General features: G+C 41.1%; 2 protein-coding genes and 1 long non-coding RNA gene across 4 annotated transcripts in view; all 3 read right to left on the bottom strand.

The window, feature by feature from the left end:
* Positions 1 to 4,028, bottom strand: part of LOC106805750 (kynureninase-like) — a 23,911-nt gene extending 19,883 nt beyond the window's left edge. The window contains exons 1-6 of the mRNA XM_014807465.1: positions 3,808 to 4,028; positions 3,338 to 3,489; positions 2,456 to 2,674; positions 1,221 to 1,341; positions 713 to 810; positions 196 to 257 (exon numbers count right to left, since the gene is read on the bottom strand). Coding sequence (XP_014662951.1) covers positions 196 to 257; positions 713 to 810; positions 1,221 to 1,341; positions 2,456 to 2,660 — 486 coding nt within the window. The 5' untranslated portion in view covers positions 2,661 to 2,674; positions 3,338 to 3,489; positions 3,808 to 4,028. The remainder of the gene's footprint in view (positions 1 to 195; positions 258 to 712; positions 811 to 1,220; positions 1,342 to 2,455; positions 2,675 to 3,337; positions 3,490 to 3,807) is intronic.
* A 2,656-nt stretch (positions 4,029 to 6,684) lies between these two features.
* On the bottom strand, positions 6,685 to 12,878 carry LOC106805770 (acetylcholinesterase-like). Of its 2 annotated transcripts, none has more exons than XM_014807487.1 (8): positions 12,725 to 12,878; positions 11,939 to 12,144; positions 11,425 to 11,587; positions 11,006 to 11,193; positions 10,594 to 10,723; positions 9,556 to 9,715; positions 8,100 to 8,454; positions 6,685 to 8,055 (listed from the first exon to the last, which is right to left on the bottom strand). In XM_014807487.1, the coding sequence occupies exons 1-7, from the start codon at positions 12,864 to 12,866 to the stop codon at positions 8,100 to 8,102; spliced, it is 1,344 nt and encodes a 447-aa protein (XP_014662973.1). In that variant the 5' UTR covers positions 12,867 to 12,878; the 3' UTR covers positions 6,685 to 8,055. The 2 variants fall into 2 exon arrangements, with proteins under 2 accessions (XP_014662973.1, XP_014662974.1); XM_014807488.1 differs by having other exon boundaries at positions 6,685 to 8,067; positions 8,112 to 8,454.
* Positions 12,879 to 14,549: 1,671 nt separating this feature from the next.
* Positions 14,550 to 19,475, bottom strand: part of LOC106805771 — a 15,981-nt gene continuing 11,055 nt past the window's right edge. Inside the window, exons 2-3 of the long non-coding RNA XR_001393468.1 lie at positions 15,281 to 15,426; positions 14,550 to 14,589 (exon numbers count right to left, since the gene is read on the bottom strand). This is a non-coding gene — a long non-coding RNA (uncharacterized LOC106805771). The remainder of the gene's footprint in view (positions 14,590 to 15,280; positions 15,427 to 19,475) is intronic.

Here is a 19,475-nt window from a genome sequence, read left to right as displayed (position 1 = left end):
GTTGTACGCTCTCTCTTTATATTGCTCATTGGGGGGTAATTGTCCGGGGGGTAATTGTCCGGGGGTAATTGTCCGGGGGGTGATTGTCTGGGGGGTATTTGTCCTAGAACCAAAAATTCATAGCTAGAATTTTTAACATTTCATATTAATAGGAAATCAACAACTATATATAAAAATGATGCACATTTTACTTACTAATAGAAAGTGTATGTTTACACTAAGACTGTTCATGATACCGATTTCACTTGAATTCGCACCTGCAATTAAAATTTTATTAATAACTGCTAACTTAAAAAAACATTAATCATTAATAAAATATCTATCATCACGGTAAGTGTACACATCACAAATAACAAAAGGTGGTTTATCAAATGTTACAAAGAACCAGAATTAGAACTGACCAGAATAGACTGTTAGAATAGACCAGGAACCAGTTTCATCACTTAGTCTCATCATCAGGTAATCGGTCAGTAACGGCAGTATAACGTATCAAATGAGTTGAGGTTAAATAAATGAATTCAATTTTACTAATCAAGTACAGGTTTGGGCAATTCAAAACAGAATGACTTAGGAGGTCAGCAATTACAGACTGCGCTTGTGCCAGGGATTACATTTAATAACAAGTGAATTATGCAGAATCTGCACTGCAACTCTGATCTAGCACGTGCTGGATAAGGTACGAATCAAGTAGCCCATGGAAGATGATGAGTACCAACGATGGTTGAGGACAGAGCATAGAGAGCCTCATCGCAGTGGGCCCACGGCAAATCCCCATCCTCGTGCATAACATGCTCATGGCCATGTACACCCCTGCAAAGAAGAAAGTGTTTTAAACAAAAAACTACACTGACAACAAAGGATGGTGGCTGCATAGCAGTCGTTACGAGCACATTATCTGCAGTGACCCACTTTTTTTCTTCTGAATTCAACAATTCGTCAGCAAGCTAGGTTTACAAGATTCTCCTTGCACAATATCATGCACCCCCCCCCCATACATCCATGTAACTGCTGTACAAGGTTGGACAGTTTAAGCCATTGGCATACAGTAAATGGATCAGTAGGTTTGTCACGTCTATAGATTGTACAATGTTAGTCTGGGCTGTAATTTTGCAAGGTCAACACTACTGGCATGAGAACATAGTGAAGATCAAAAGCTAATGAATAAATAGTAAGCCTTCATATTTAAAAAGTTTCAACATACCATTAAAATTACCACATACCATTTTGACCATTTATTTAGTTCTTTTTCTACGAACATTCTTGTTGTTTTAGGCTGTAGGCCTAAAGAATTACCACATAGGTAAACTGCATCATCATCTGGCGATATTAACTCTGGATCAGCTGAAAATCAAAGCGAATTATCATATCACAGATACTCAGCATATATCTCCAAGGTATATAAAAGTATATGTTGAAACTGACATTAACTTTACAACCTAAACCAAATTGAAACCACTGCTCTTATGGACTTATAATATGCGATTTTCTATCGCTGCACACGAGTGGGGCTTATGGTAAACCCATGCAGCCTTCTGAAACTTTGTCGGGGAACGGGGCAACAATTAAAGGGATACTAGACTCTAAGGTTTTACTGCATACAACTGTACTTTACTGTAAATCCACCTTCAGTGCAATTAAAGTCCCTAATTAAATATTACCCAGCCTCATGTGGTGCGCCAATGTGGGTTTCAAGCGTTAGAACGATGCAGCAAGAATATAGCATGCCCCATGTGATGTAGCCATAGAAATATATAGCAGGACACCCAGCGTTGCCCGGGAAATAAAGCGCTCAGTTGGTGACCACTTGGTTGAAAGAAAAATGCCCAAAAATCTATCTATCTATCTATCTCTCTCTCTCTCTAAGTCGCGCACACTCTGTATGAAGTCAGTACATGGTGAATGCTGATGACAAAGACATGGCGCGTGCAACATAATGCATGAATAGTAACGCAATGTGACGTGCATTGTACAGTAATCCGAGTCAGTGCAAAGTGAATCCCGTCTGCATGGGCTGGTTTATTTACCGCTGCTACAGGGGTGCGTTGATTTAGCGCTGCTGCAAGGGCATCATTTTTGCATCATTTTTTCCTTTTGCGATGTCAGATGACCTCAGAGGTCAAATCCAATATGCCCATGATATTGAGCATCCAATGTTTCATCTAATGGCCATCCTTGGACATATCTAGAGTGACCCATATTGAATTGAATCGAGAACAGACAAACAGAGAAACTTCAACAAATATGTATTAGATACTTGTGATTACTATAGTTCTAGATCTACACTCGATGCTGATATAGATTTTGCCATAAATGTAGGCCTACATTGTCATACTCACTGAAATGCCATATAATGCATGCCAAAATCTATGCCTGTGTAGAATTGGTTTCACGTGCTGCACTTATTAGTACATGTATGTACATTACTTTAATAGTAATATTACAGAAGTCAACTTACTAAAGGGCAAGTCTCTCATTTTTGGTATGTGAAACTTCTCCCTGAAATGGCCTAGAGGGTCCTCTTCATCCAGCCTGGTAGATAGCTCCTCATCCGTGATCTTACACTCAAACAGTTTGGCTTTTGCTGCGATCAATTCGGCAGGATGCGAATCAATTAGCTTAGCTCGCTTATTAGGGCCTATATAGCGAATTATGCTGTCCATCGTGCTTTGACCACCTGTGGAAGAGAGTGCATCATGGGCTCGTACAGTTGCCATTATTGACCTACGTACTAGCTCTAGTACTATAGCCCGCGTACAGTTGCCGCTGGGCTATAGCATCAACAATTACGAGTGCTCGGGACCAACTTACTTCAGCCAGTCAGCAGGAACTATGTATTTCCGCACGTGGAGGGGTGGGCGGCCCTGCACGTTCGGAAATACATAGTTCCTGCTGACTGGCGCTGCTGCAGCGCCGCCAGAAATGGCCGTTTGAAGTTGGCAAATCGAATGTTCGTTCACCAGAAATACCGCAAGTAGACCATTTCAACGATAGTTAGAACTTAGAGGTTAAATTTTAGTAGCTGATATAACTTAAGGCATATTCACTTCGGATAAGAGGCATTAATTGCCTACCACAGACGTTTTATAGCTGCGTATAAGCACGTCTAAGTTGGTCCCGAGCACTCGTAATTGTTGATGCTATAGCCCAGTGGCAACTGTACGCGGGCTATAGTACTAGAGCTACCTACGTACAAGCTTCTTGATAACAGCAGCGTAAATGAATGAGTAGTTGTAGAACAAGTTATCGCAAAAAAAACACCCAATGTTGTCATGTGCTGGAAGAAATAGCATATGCATCAGAGTGTGTCTTCTATAATTTAATACTAATAGTATAATACCTTCAGACCGGTTTAGTAGTAGAGCCAGAGGGCTGAACCTGTCTCTCTCTCTCTCTCTCTCTCTCTCTCTCTCTCTATATATATATATATAGAGAGAGTGGTCTCGCTGACGTCACGATCTCGTTAGTTACGACATAAGCCCCGCTGCACGTCTGAATGCAAGTGTTACGAAAGTCTCTTACTTTGAAACACTCGACTGTACACAGTACAGCAAAAGCCCGATATCTGGACAAATTGAAAGTTATAAACAATTTGGATCCATTTAGTAATAGTAGTAACAGTTTTAGTGCAGATCCTGCGTATCTTCCATCAGTTAAGTACGCAAACATTTACAGTTATCTTATCAACACTCCGAGTCCCTACACGACTGAAGATTTGGAATGCTACAAAGGACTCGACGCATACAATCAGTTTGTTAGTGCCTAATGTCGCCCTTCGGCTAAACGAACGGTAAAAAACGGTAAACCCACCTATGACCTACTCCGAGCAGTACTCGCGGAAAATACAAGATCCTACTGCAATCTGCAGTGTTGATCCGCCTACTTGATCAACTTGGTCTCTCTTCGTCTTCGATACAGTCCTTGGACGCAATCATTATAAGATTAAGACTAATCATGCATGGTTTTGGTTATGACCAAAGTTTGGTTATGACATAACCAAAGTACATCGCCAAAAATATACACCAACAACTACCTGTGCGCCAGCGCCACCTGCAGGTGAAAATTGTCAGCTTTGTCATTTTACCGCAATAAGGCGCTACATAACCCGTAGCTGCCCGTAGCTAAAATAATTATGTGAGCGGATATCATGAGTGACAAATTGACAATTCTTAAAACAATTTGAAAACAAAAATGGACACTTTCAAAACAAAAATGAAAACAATATTATTTGTCATTATAGAATCCCACGTTGATTGGCTTTTGAATTTTCGACATTAATTATTATGTAGAGTACGTGCAATGTTTCGTGAATGTGAAGATATATAATAAGATCGTGAAAGAAGTCCTCATGGAAATCTTTCATAAAAGTTGTTATAATAAAATTATGCATGTGCTTATGGAAATATCGATTGTGTTTAAAAAGACAAGCATGTTACTGCTTTATCAATGGGCACTCCCAGACTTAATGGGCGTATATCCGTACATCCATATTTGAGAGAGTAGTGTTTTTTAATTAGAAAAAATCTTGATCCACGGAAATTGTATATAGGGATGTTTCTTAATGTTATATCTCGTTGAAAATAGAGAATAGTAAGTATAAAAAGTATTTTATGTTGCACTACTCTCCGACGTTTAACCATTAGTAATGAGAGGAAAATAATGATCATTACAGCTCTTACAAAATAGCCTACATTTTAAATATAAAATATCTTTCAAAAAATGTGGAATATCTCCAAACCTTCCTGAATAAGAGAGTATATGATCTCTTCGACCACCTCACTGAAAGGGAAAGGAAGGGACCGTGGATACATCTTCGCCTTCCCAGAGAGCTCTATATGGGCTACGCTGCTCACCTTTAGTGGCTTCCCTATATACTCAACATTCAAGATTCAAAGAAATTTATTTGTGCATAAGACGCATAAATACAAGTTATATACAATCACACATTGATTATAAATCCGTGAACAAAAAAACAACAAATACAATCATTACTAAATGGAGCACGGGGACGGCGAAAACCCCGCAGGTCATCAAAGTTAGCCGCCCCTATAGAATTAGTTATTATGCAGACGACTATATACTAAAAAAAAATGAATGAATAAATGTCTCTAGATATAAACAATTAACGGATGTACATAGAGCTGAAATATGAGTATGAGTGAACGAGACATATTGGAACGCGGACAGACTGGCGAACATTAGTGCATCGGCAATAGTCAGTAGGCCTACTGTAAACAATTTTGGTCGAGGATAACTGGATTAGAACATATAAATAATATACAGGAAAACAACAGCATAGTTGGTACAATGTACCTCTTTTACCCTCAGTAAGAGAATATATGCCTATATTAGGTTCCCCGCCCGTATATGTTCCACAGGAGCGTCATCACAGCAATTGAATCTCCGTTTTATACAGATATATAACTTGTTACACAGAGCACTGTTGTAATTAATAACAGAGCAAGCTATGTTATAAAAAAAATGTTATCAGCTGACTGTATGTATTTGTATAATGAGTGTATAATATACTTAAATCTTTATTGCATGTAATTCAAATACAAATACATGTACTGAAGACAGTCTTTTTCATATATTATATATATATATATATATCAAGAGCGTATAAAGCCTTCTTTATACGCTCTTGATTATATGAAAAAGACTGTCTTCAGTACATGTATTTGTATTTGAATTACATGCAATAACGATTTAATGATAATAATAATAATAATAATTGACTCCGGGTAGGATCAATTTATTAATTACTAACATGCGCAGATTCAAAGAGGGTGCAGCCGGAGCGCCCCCACCCCTATAATTTCTGCCAAGCAAAATTTGTTGCGGTCTAATATTGTCGGATGGCTCGTCCAAGTCAAAGCCGATCACTTCGCAATCTGTAGGTTTTTTAAACAAAATATAAAGCACAGGGAAAAGAAATAATAAAACAAAATAAATAAAATTAAATCCGGCGCCACTTATATTTCTACACAGTTTTGCAGTCAAATGTTTGTACGCTCGACTTCCATTCCACTGCAGTACGACAAGATCATCGATGTATATTTATATGCTCGCAGATATCCGAGACGAATGTTAGTACAGAACTCATTTTCGGAATAATGTAGGAGATTGCGTGTTCTGGTACTAGCTGACTGGTAAAACAGACTCTAAAATCAGGCATGGCCAATTTCAGGCATTCTATTTTACTGAATTAATAAACTTTATTAATGTATATATTAATATGTAATTTGCATGTGTGTGTATGTGCAGGGGGCATGCACGTGCGTGTGCGTTTGCGCGTGTGCATATGGGATATGATTTTCGTGTTTGCCTTCAAAAATAGGCGTGATTATTAAAACAATTGGTGTCAGATACCTAAGAAATTTGATCTAAGAAGGTTCATTAAAACAATTGCGGGGAGGGCCCCCTCCCGGGCCCCCGCCATGGACTTCACAACCTCGTTGTTCGCAGGGCGCCCATTTCTTCAAATACGGGATGCGCCCTTGTACTAACTAACTACTGCGTGCATCATCATTCCAATTGTTAAATTCTGCTCGACGATTTCCTTAATTTCTCTCGTAATGCAAATATAGGTCCGCGATATGTTTTTCTTTCATAAGGTCATTTTCTAATTATAAAAAAAACCTTATACCTATTTATTTAGGCAATAAAAACCGATTTAGAAATTGATCAGTAATTATATATAAAATCAGCATTTATTCGTTAACGATAATTTACATATGGTACGTCACGACGTTTCAACTAGTCGTCCGCATATCAACAAGTTACAACATTTCATGTTACTGGTGGCATTGCTAGTTGATTTCCGCATTTTTTTTATGAAATTATAAATCACTTGTGTAAAACCATCTAATTACTAGTATGTAGGATCGCACAATCGCTGATCTGTAACCATAATCTCCTGATAAATCCATTTACACACAAATCAATACAGACCGTGGCAAACCTTGTTTGCGTCACAAACGCGATTAAATGTGAATATGACCTTTTTTAAATTCTGTACGATTGAAAGTCATAAACATCTTCATTTGTAACACACATAATGTTCGATTTGTGCTGCCGCACTTAACACATTAATGAAGATTACAGTGATTGTTGTGAATAACAATTAATTGAGTAACAAATCAATTCCGCACGTTACATCCAATTCTTTACATGTCGTGGATGACGCAATTTAGATAATTGATTAATATGTTTAAAAATCACAATATCAATATAGTTCTAAAGGTAACCACAATAGTTCTACTGTCTTCATAAAGAACATCAATTATAAAGATTCAGCAAACGCGTTTACGTAAATCAAACGATTTCTTGATTACATTATCCAATCAAATCATCAACGTTAACAGGTTGGCCTGTTGAATAATGCATACGATGAAGTCTAAAAATATCTGGTCATAAAAAACTACAAGTGTGTATATTTACAATGAGCTGCCGAAATGTGTATACAGTTTGGGCAGCAAACAGTTTTAAAATTATTCTAAACCACATCCGTGGTGTACCCTTTCTATTTAAAACCGTATATATATATATATATATATATATATATATATATATAATTATATTGACTACGAAAGAAAAAGTCTGGGCAGTAGACGTAACTCGACTTCTCTTCTATAATTTAATGATGCTATAAAAACACAATCATCAATAAAATCCCTCATATTGTTAAACGCTGCATCATTGGCAATAACTGATTTATTTACAGATCGAACATTAGTGCCGGATGGGTTAGTACAACAGTTCAAATCTACTGAATTTTGCGGCCACACAGATGACGGCAGAGAATTAAAACGTCTATGACATTACAACTTCACACTATGACTAATCAAGTAAATGGAAATTTCATGCTGTTTAATGCTTTCCCTCTGAATATTGCGCGATACTTTCTACCACGCTCAGAGAGAAAAAAAACTACAAGAAATATTGAGAGAAAATTTTCTATCGGTTACTGGAGGCGGTTATAATGGTGACAGGCAATACAATGGTACAAGCAGAAGACCGCATCACGCTGCGCCCACTGCCCAGATTTAACTCAGCTCAGTCGAATTCTTATAGTCTTAAAATATAGTCTTAACTCTTTATCAGTCGAATTCGGTGCCATCGTCCGTTTTTTTCGCCGATAAGAAGCAGACGACGAATAGAGCCAGTATCATGATGAAGGCTGCTGCTCCCAGCGAGTAAGTCGCCGCAATGTATGCGTTCGCCTGCTGCTGGTTAAGTCCGTGATACGTCGGTGTCACTGTGACCAGGTCCATCTTGGAAGCGACGGGAATGTAGTCGTTCCAGTAGGCGCACCGATGCGGCAGGTAATCCTCCAGGTGTTCGCAGGTGTAGTTGATCTGCAGGTAGAAGCGCCGATCGGTCGTGTACTTGTACCAGCGCGAGACGTTCTTGAACAGGTACGGGAAGTTGCTGTATGCGTCCGGCACCGGTTCCCTGGTACACGTCAAAGGCAAGCAGAGATTAGACGCGCGCACACGCACGCACGCACGCGCGCACGTAGGTACAGACCCGCACGCATGCACTCACGGGAACACCCAAGCACACATACGCACGCACGCCAACGAACACACAAGCACAGACACACGCACGCACGCACGCACGCATGCATGCGAACACACGCACGCACGCACGCACACACGCACACACGCACACACGCACACACGCAAACGAACACACAAGCACGCACACACGCACGCGCGCATACGAACGCACGCACACGAACACACAGACACACGCACGCACACGAACACACGCACGCACATGCGCACGCCCGCGCACACGCATACGCACACGCGCGCGCACGAGCACGCGTGCAGACACCCGAACAAGGAGTTAGTAAACAAAATAGCGAACCTGGTGACTAAAACATTCTCTGATCTGATTATTCTGATTATCACTGAATTTTGTATAGTATATCGAAATATGAAATATGTAGGCTACGATATAGTCGCCAAATATCTAACGAGGTAGTAGGTGGTTTTTCTCGCAGCCTGGGAATATGTTATCTCTAAATATGAGATCGCAAAGTATCGATTAGCTTTGGTCCTTTGGTGACCTTATGCTTATGACTTTATGGGTCGTAGCAGCATTTCTATAGCGGAATAACAGTAAAAGGAGCTAATACTGCCCTGGCTCTCATTATTGAGCAATGGCGGCGGCCCCAAGTTTTCTGTTGAACATGTCCTGGCTCGACAGACCCCCGTTTTACATATGGGGCCATAGCTCACAAGGCCAAGATTGTTGGGGAGCAAACGTTACGCGGGTAATCCTGAGGTTCGCAGTCGAGGTACCACTATTTGGTACTGACAAAGAGGCTTTAATAAGGGATCAATTACAGGGTTCTGTATAAGGTTTAAATAAGGATTCTTGTGGATCCCACTTTGAGACTGATCCATATCGTTCCCGATATATATATATATATATATATATATATATATATATATATATATATATATATATATATATGCCTAGTATATAAGCCACGCGATGCATTTTAACTGCAAGCTAACCGCCTGAACAAACCGTCCTACTCACCCATAATTGGCAAAGTTAATCCACATATTCATCATGAAATCACTGACGTTCCTGTCATCGAGTGTGTAGTTGGTCATGCCGTAGTCTTCCCATTCGGGATAGACTTGTAACAGAAACGGCATCCCAAACACGTAGTTTAACTCTATTCCGTGGGGCACACCTGTAAATCGAGACGGACGAGTGACTCAGAGTTGCAAACATCGTGATTATTATATCGCCACATGTATGTATATAGGCTTGGAAACATATTCTTCTTTCTTTTAGTCCCTTGACTTCAATCGGGGAGCATGGGCCCTCGGCAACTAAGTTGCTTTAGTTTCATTAATAGGCTTTGTCCATAAAAGCTACGCTCTGTCACGCAGGTTAGGTTGCGAGCCTCAATCCGGCAAGATAAACCTATTTCCATAGCAGGTGTTGAGTGAAGCAAATCGGCATGGATTGCTTGCTCAGAAATACAACAGCAATGACCACGACAGGACCTCTCAGTCCGAAGTCAAGTGTGACATTTCATAGACCACCATTGCCCCATTGCACACAGTCCTGTGAACGTTGAATACTAGGATCTGGACTCCGTATCTTATTACAGGAATCGTAAATTGCGTACACACGCATATATCATTTAACCTCTGCATTGCCGTCTCCCGAATAAACCAGCCTCGGAAGGGTGGTAAAATCTGTTAATGGATTTGTTTAGTATGGGTTAGGGTTAGGGTTAGGGAGTAGGCGTAGGCGACTTCCTACACTCGTTAGTGGAGTAGGCGAGGTACGGTCCGGCATATTAGATAGTACCAAGGTACGTTTCGGTATACCGGACCGTACCCAGGGTACGTTCTGGCAGTACCCAGGGAGACATAGACCCTCTCAGCACCTGTATGTGCGCGGTATCCTGCTAGTCGAAACTGAACTAATAGACTACACTAGCAGACTAATAACTAGTAGACCAGAGTCACCAGACCGAATAGTACTAAAGGTATGAACGTGATAAATATTGCGCGAATGCATTTCCACGCTATACAGTGTATTTCTTGTTATACATACCCGTCCAGTTTGGGTATCTACTAAAGTCGGCTCTGTAATCGAATGTGTATTCGAACACATCCAATCCGTGCTGGGCGTGGTATTTGGCAGATAGCTCGTTGGGAGCATTAAACTGGTGATCTGACAGCAACTATAAAATGGGAACCGAATATTACTAAAGTTTAGAATCTTAAATAATGCACCGCGCAATGCGCACACAGTAAATGTAACTAGACTAGGCACTAACGAAACATCGCGCTGAAGCACGCGTCTAGATTCAATTTTATAGACCTTATGGAGATTTTATTTTAGTACGACCCACAATAACATAAACTTTTTTTGTTGACCGATCATGTTATAAACGACGTAAAAAATAGTAAAATGTCAAAATCTCCCCACACGTGAATGTCCCCCAACGTTAAACATATCGTACGTTTATCATCTCCTGTCGCACGACGGTCAGGTTCTCCGCGTCCGGGTGAAACGTGTACTCGAATATCATTGAGTCACCAATAGCAGTGACTACACTTTCCTCTAGTGAGTAATTCTCCTTCTTCACAAACTCACGAATCGTGGAGTAAAATTCTGGCAAGGTCAGCGAATAATCCGGGTCCGAATCATCTGCAGAAACAGGCATGCACGGAGCAGCTGGTAAGATAGACTCTTGTTGAGGAATGGCAAAAATTCTGCTAAATTCGTCAATTGCGTTGATTAAATAGCAAGTTTAGTTACAATGTCTATGTTATATAAATAACATGACTATTCCGGTATGACATTAATGCTATACCATACACAAGTAGCCCATTAATTGCCATAGATATCGTTGGCAACGCTATAAATTATTGTACATACAGAGAAATGCGCCAGCTTCGTCCTTCACCACTCCCTGCATCACTGGAACCTTGGTCACTAGGGCGCCGTGTTGCAGAAGCTTTCTTGGGTCGTCTTGCAAGAACACGTAAGGGTAGTAGCCCTGCACGACCGGGGCCCAAGGAGGGCGCATCCCATAATCCGGCTGTATGAAGTAGTAAGACACATGCGCTATTTAGATACATGCTTGACAGTGGTGGATTGCAACGTAAGGTATGATCAGAACTCAATAAAGTACCTTTTAATATTGGTTGCTTAAACATTCGAGACGGGAGGCAAAATCATAGACATGACTGAACCAGGAAATGTGACATGGTGCACATTGCAGAGAGTGGGGGAAATCCATATTTCTCCATGATTTTAGCACAAGCGTGTGCTTTTCCACGACGACCAAATTAACCAAATCGATTGATATGGAAATATATTTATACGATATATGCGATGAGAAATCGCGGAACTGATTCCCCCTTCACGATAGCACAAACGTGTGCCTTACCACGACGACCGCTTCCGATATATCGATCGACGTTCTGATGTTTAGGCAGTCGATAATCTCCTGCGGCTTCTGGTTCTTCTCGTCTGTGTAGCAGCCCGTCTTGCGGCCGAGCTCTTTGGTATGGTTATAGGCCTGGTCTCTGTTGGTGTACACCGCCCACGGCGCTAGCCCAGATCCGCTCATACATATCGCTCGGTGAAATAGATCTATAATAAACGCAGATGCAATCACAAGCAGATCGCAAGGAGCGCGAAATTCGCTTTCGTGGTTATGGCCCTCATAACCGTTTGCTGCGTGCGTGCTTATGGCGTTGAACAATGTCAATTCCGTTTCAGTATTGAAAAATTCGTAATTTTCGGAAAGACGCATGCCGTTCATAATCTAATCCGATTACGTGAGTCTAATTAAACACGTACGCGAGTTTTGACTGAGATGCGATCGTTTAAACATGACCAATGACAGGGAACAATATCTATTCATAATTAATATTTGTATGGATATATGCCAAGCTCAAATTGTTTATTAGAATGATGGTATCATCTATGGCATGATTATAGAATATCAATGAAAAGTTTCTTAAATCCAGCTAATTTTACGCAGGGCATCTAGATACGTCGTAATTATCCGTAAGTAAATATATATAAATATATGTAATTTCATGTTCATATTACAATATGCCCGAGAGATGCATTTAGGTGCATGTCTTTGATACACTACAACTATTGACACTTTTCTGATCTCCCCACGAGGGAAGAAAGATGATACACGAGCTGATATATAACCTACCCTGAGACTGCTCTGATAGAAGGTGCAGACCGACACTAGCGGCACCAGCACTCTCCCCCATGATGGTCACGAGTCCGGGATCGCCGTTGAAGCCTCGTATGTTCTCACGAACCCATTTCATGGCCATCACTTGATCCATCATACCGTAATTGCCTGGTGCGTACTCGTTGTTGGTCGTAAGGAATCCTGTCGTATGTTAAAAATGTTCTGCATACAAGTTCACCATTACAGGCAACACATGAAGCTACGAGCAATATATGACCAAGAGTGATAGATATATAGAGTGTTGCAACGGGAAAACCATGCGCAAAGTAAAAATAATCAGGTCATAACAAACTAAGTTGAAATATAATGCGTGACAGCTACTTTTACTTGATATTGTCTTGTAACCTTCGTCACCTCTATCGCCGCAACTTAAGACACCGTAAACACATTACATTCAGGGGCGCAAATCCAGGGGGGGGGACAGGAGGACATGTCCCCCCACGAATTTTCAGAGGGGGGACATCATATCAAATGTCCCCCCACGATTTTGGATCACCATGATTTTGTGTGTAAGTGTGTGTGTGTGTGTGTGTGTGTGTGTGTGTGTGTGTGTGTGTGTGTGTGTTTTGTGAAAGTGAGATCTTTTTATTGTGTGTGATTAGTGTCGTCAAAGGCTAGGCTTACTTCCCTCTTGTTCTATCATCTATCTCTAGATATCTCTTTCGCAGCTTCATTTCATTCAAGTGGCTTGAGTAAAGCATAATAGACTCATGCCACAAACTTAAGGAAAATCGTGTCTTGATCAATTTAGTACGCACGTTTTAGTATTTTACACGTAGTTTTTTTCTATATAGTTAACATAATTCTATGCAGCATACATCAAGAGAAAGTAATGTTTGATGAAAGTGTTTAGGAGATATCACTCCCCATTAGGCACTGATTACAAAGATTAAGCTGGGAACACGACTATATTCACGGCAAAAGCAGGACACTGGGCAGTGAACTGAAGCAATCCGTTTTAAATGAAATGTAATTCTCGTTGCAAAATTTATGAATAATATTACACGGCATAAATCATGAATATGACTAGACAACACTAATACAACAAGCCAATTTATTTTGCTGATCAGCCTCACACCCAAATGATATGGTTTTTACTGCTTTATTGTTTTCTTGATTATTATGACTGCAATACCGTGGACAGTGACACCACTTTTGTCGTAATCTTAATCTTCAAAACCAAATGCATGTGTGTGTGTGTGATGTGTGCATGTGTGATGTTGTGTGTTGTGTGTGTGTGTGTGTAGTGCTAGGGGCGTGTCAGGTGGGGGGGAGGTCGCAGGGGGGTCGCGGACCCCTCTGCTCGCGCAGAAAACGGCTATCTGAGGGGTCTAATTTCAAAAACATTCTGACCCCCGACCGCCCCCCCCCCCTTCGCGTGTCTCAGCTACTGGACGTGCCCAACCAAACATTTCAAAATGGATTTGCGCGCTCGATTACATTGTCTCAGTACCAGCACAACAAAACTAAGAACACAACAACAACAATAGCAACACACAACATTACACAGAAACCACACAACACACAGCAACACACAACAGCACAACAGCAGCAACCAACAACACACGCACACACAACAACACACACAACAGCACACAACAAACGCACAACACCACACAACAGCACACAACAGCACACACACAACGCACAAATTGTCTTACCGGAGCGCTCCGATGTCGGTAGTAAACGCTGACGATCACTCGACTCCCAGTGTGGCGAGCTTTGTAAACCGGGATATATCTCTCCGCGAACGCGTGTGAAACGATCCGGCACATGGATTGGCTGATGACGCGGGTACTTCTGGTCATTGTCTGCGACGTCTACTCTCAGACAAAGCAAGCAATGTGAATACTTTTTTATTTGTTCCCACTAAGCACTATATATTGCAGTTTACATACACATACAGCCCACCATCCTCTCTCGCTCTCTCTCAGCTCAGTCTCTCTCGTCTTCTCTTCTCTCTCTCTCGTCTCTCTCTCTCTCTCTACGTCTCTCTCTCTCCTTCTATATAATAATATACTATATAATTATATATATATATATTAATACCATACAACATACATATATATTTATAGCCGCGCTATTCTACGAGGAAATGTAACCCCGGGTATGCTTCCAGTCCCTGAGCAACTTCGGCGTATGAACGGTGAGATACTATACATAGGGCCTACAGTACTCAATAATGAGTTTGTATAATCATAACACCAGTGACTTTCTGAGGTCATCGACCTTTTTGCAAAACTAAAGGTAAAGTAAGGCGGTGGTAAACTTTGTGTTTTTTTAAGCGCATGCAGGGTTGAAACTCGCGCGTATCCTCGAACTGAAGAAGCGGCAGATATATTCCAGGTCAGTGTTTGTGATATGGCCATTTATTTATATGTTAATGCATATTTCGCGTACGTTTACTTTTTCATTAATTAAAAAAAACGCGTGCTCTTATGAATTAACGAAATACTTTCAAAACAGCTCAAAGCAGAGGAGACCAAATTTGCTCTATGCAGTTATACTTACGTTTGGCGAAAATACGTTTAGATAAAGGCAGTCCTCATGAACTTTCTTGATTAGCTGTCCAAGTTTTCCCTGGGGAATCTGCGGGCATGCTGCTCCGTACACTTTCGTTTCTAGTGTACCCTGCCAAGGCACTGCAGCCTCTGATACTAAAAATGCATATGGAAATTTGTCAATCTCAGCCGCCGATCGTTACCCTACGAACCACCGTCTGATCGTTCCCTAGTGTAAACCACCGAGTTAGTACAGCATATATGCTACAATGAAGATATCTGAATTCGTATGAGTAATGAATGACTTGTGTTCATTACACAATAACAACTCCCAGGCACGACGCTCGTCTCTAATAACGTTTATTGAGTGAAATGTTAAAATACTTGCCAGCATCAAAAAAAAAAAAAAAAAAAACAAAAAAAAAAAAAAAAAAACAAACAAAAAAAAAAAAAAAAAAAAAAAAAAAAATAAAAAAAAAAAAAATGATGCTCCCGTGAGCTGTGAAGAAAGGCGTTACATTAATCCGCACACACACGCGCGCACGCACGCACGCATGCACGCATGCACGCACGCACACACACACCACACACACATAGTATATCTATCTAATAATATAATATATATATATATATCGCTTACTAAAAATACATTTATGCACTGAGGCCAGGCAACATCAAACAACATTTTCATATTTTTTTTCAGATTTCCTATTTTGAATTCAATCATATTACAATATACAGAGGGTTGTGATATAACATTACTCCTAGTGGATAGCTAGATAGTTCGATTCTAATATTTTCCTGGTAACGTGGTTCTTACCGAAGCCAATGTTGTATTAACGAAGAAACAATTAGCAGTAAGTTGCTACATGCTTCCACTGAGAGATGTCCATATTCCATTATACTCATAACGTACTGCTCAGGCGTTGCCAGGCCTGGCGACAGCAACTAATTATAACCCAGGACAGCCACAATTTAGTTCCCACATACAGGCAGTTAGACATATTACAACATCGCCTAAAATAACGAGTAGGCCTACTATATTGCGAATTTCAAGCTATTATTCAGCCCCGATATTCAAGTAAGGCACGTTTACAATACTCGAGAGCAAAACCAAACCTACCACGAGATTTTTGATGTATTGTCAGAATCCTAACCACACGAAAAGAAGTCAAAATGTTCGGTCCCCAACTCATTACAGCAAAAGCACTGAAACGTCCACGCAAATGAACGTCTGCGCTTATAGTGGCAGTTTGCCTCACATACACGTATGGGCAAAAGTGCACCTAGTAACGATGCCGCGCAGTTTACATTAGGATGCTAATTGCTATAGTAAGGGCTTACCTTCATTCTATAATAGACTTCCATATCATCTTACTTAATAGATTGTACGAAACTTCATCTAACTACTTTCCGTTAGACATGCGTCGCATTGTAATACTATCTACTAAAATTATGGAGTGGTTACGCTTCTATTGAGCCCTATACTAGGCCTCCACTCGAGCCCATCATAGCCTTTGTCGACCTTACTTTGACATTACATTTCATCAACCAGGCGCCGAGCCTAGGGCATTACTAACTAGTTGCAATTTCTGAACTTTTATCCATACGAAATTTATTTTAGTTACTAATAGTCATAAATAGATATTGCAAATAAACGGATTTGTCAGCCTATCATTTAAAATCGCGTACTGTCGGACAGGTTTACATTTAATATAAAACAATAATAGTTTATAGGTATCTGCACTACATACCCAGCGCGGCGCGCCGCCGCGCGTGTGTGTGTGTGTGTGGTCGTGTGATGGTGGTGTGTGTAGTGTGCTGCGTGCGTGCGTGCGTGCGTGCATGCGTGTGTGCGTGCGTGAGTGAATACGTGCGTGTGTAAATTACTGTACGGTTGTTGACTGTGCAAATAAGATACGTACTATGTAAAGCCACATGGTAATATGGACTCTGGAACATCGTTGTTGTCGTTACGAAAAGGCTATATTTATCTTAATAATACAAGCGAATGAATAACAAGATAAGAAATCGAGAACAAGATATCTAAAAATCACAAGAGAACAGAATACAATAATTGAATAAATGCGTATGACAGTGTGTAAGTGTGAATGGGGGGGGATCCATGCGTAAGCGTGTGAAAGCAGGTGCGGATGCGAGCGTGAGTAGCCCTGTACGTAAATGCACGCACGTGTATAATATTACAATGTCAACCATGAAACACGTTAATTTGATATTTTTCTGTGCATATATTTAAACTGTGTAAGTTCAATTAATATGGCGTTTTTTGTTTTCATTCAACACAAAACACTTCTGTTAGAAAAACGTATTTTTATGGTTTCTACTTGTGTCGTTTAATCATAAACGTCTCATTCAATAGCCGCGAAAGTATAGCAGCATTATGATAGGAGCAATGGGGTCGCTCGTCGTGTACTCTGGCACAAGAAAATCATCTCGTATACTGGTATACATCACTATGCTTCATACCAATCGTTCCCTTGCAACGAACTTCACTGAGCAAAATCCATAAATTCCTAAAAAAACATAGTTGCTGGCGCTATTGCAAGTCAATACGGTTGCTCTAGCAAAAACAAATTATTTTGCGTATCATATTCATTATTATTTATCATATTTGCCTGACATATTTGCGACACTGGCACACAGGAGAATGGATTTTATCAGGAGTGTATAATACACTATTACACTATTATACACTCCTGATTTTATCAAGAGCATATAAAGAAGCTTCTTTATATGCTCTTGATTTTATAGCCCTCATGCTGTCGACTATAGTGCTCTTTCAACGAAGCTCTGACCGACAGCGTCGCACGCAAATCAACATGACCAACCCGATACGCAGCAGCCGCAATATTTTCATAATTATGTCAGTTTTACGAAATTCATTTTTTGGCTAGGCTGATGTGGTACTAGTTAACGCTAACACACATCCTTCCGCTCATCCACCAGGACCACCACACACACGTCTTCTCACCCGTCTACCCATTCACACGTCCTTCCATTTATCGACCCGCCCTCGCACACATCCCGCCTTCCAACCATCCATCCACTCATCCATTTATCCAGCCATCCATCCACCCACCCATCCATCCATCTATCCAGCCATCCATCTCCGTCCGTCAGTCCATCCATCCATCCATCCATCCATCCATTTACCAACCTTCACATCGTTTCATCCACCCGTCCGCTCGTCCATCCATGCCATGTATCCATCAATCCATCCATCCTTTTACCCGCCCACCCACATATACGTTCTTCCATCGATCCACACATCCTCCCATTCACTCATTTGTTCGTCACCGATCATCACACACGCACCTATCCATCAATTTAACCACCCATACATCATTTCACCTATTCATCCACCTACCAACTCACACATCCTCCCGTTCATTCATTCACCCATACACTCACCGACCCACCCACCCACACATATCCTCCTATTCATCCACCTACTTACTCATCCACACATCCTCCTATTCATTTACCCACCTTCTCATCCACACATCCTTCCACTATTCCTACCGGCCCATCCACACACCTTTTCATCTAGCTATCGACCTACCTGCACATCCTTTCGTTTAGCAATTTGTTCTCCGACCCACATATATTTCCGTTCACCCACCTACCCATACACATCTCTCCATATGTCCATCGACTCGCCCACCCACATATCCTTCTATTCATCCACCCAACCACTCACTTGCCCTTCCATCCATCCATCTTCCTTAGGGCCGGCGGAGCCGGTCCGGCAAGTCCGGCCATGGCCGGACCAATAATTTTTCCGATCATTATTTTTTTCAAGCACACATTTTCGTTATGCACAGGTCGGATCTACAATTATTGCAATCCCGAGCATATAATGATCTGAAATCACATATATAGTTTATGTATACACGCATATATACTACTACATGACGTTGTTTTAATGTTTATAAACATTGACGTCATATGCGCAGGTTAACGGTTGGCAGCAAGCAGATGCGTGATATTGTTCCATTCAATCACACGCACGCACGCACGTATACGTACACACGCACGCACGCACGCACGTGTACGTGCACACGCACGCACACACTCATGCACGCACGTGTACGTGCACACGCACGCACGCACGCACGTATACGTGGACATGCGCACGCACGCACGTGTACGTGCACACGCACGCACACACTCATGCACGCACG

The sequence above is a fragment of the Priapulus caudatus genome, unplaced genomic scaffold (assembly GCF_000485595.1).
Source record: "Priapulus caudatus unplaced genomic scaffold, Priapulus_caudatus-5.0.1 Scaffold126, whole genome shotgun sequence".
NCBI classification, from domain to species: domain Eukaryota; kingdom Metazoa; phylum Priapulida; class Priapulimorpha; order Priapulimorphida; family Priapulidae; genus Priapulus; species Priapulus caudatus.
The sequence above is the reverse complement of the archived record's forward strand: the minus strand, read 5'-3'. Positions and strand labels throughout refer to the sequence as shown.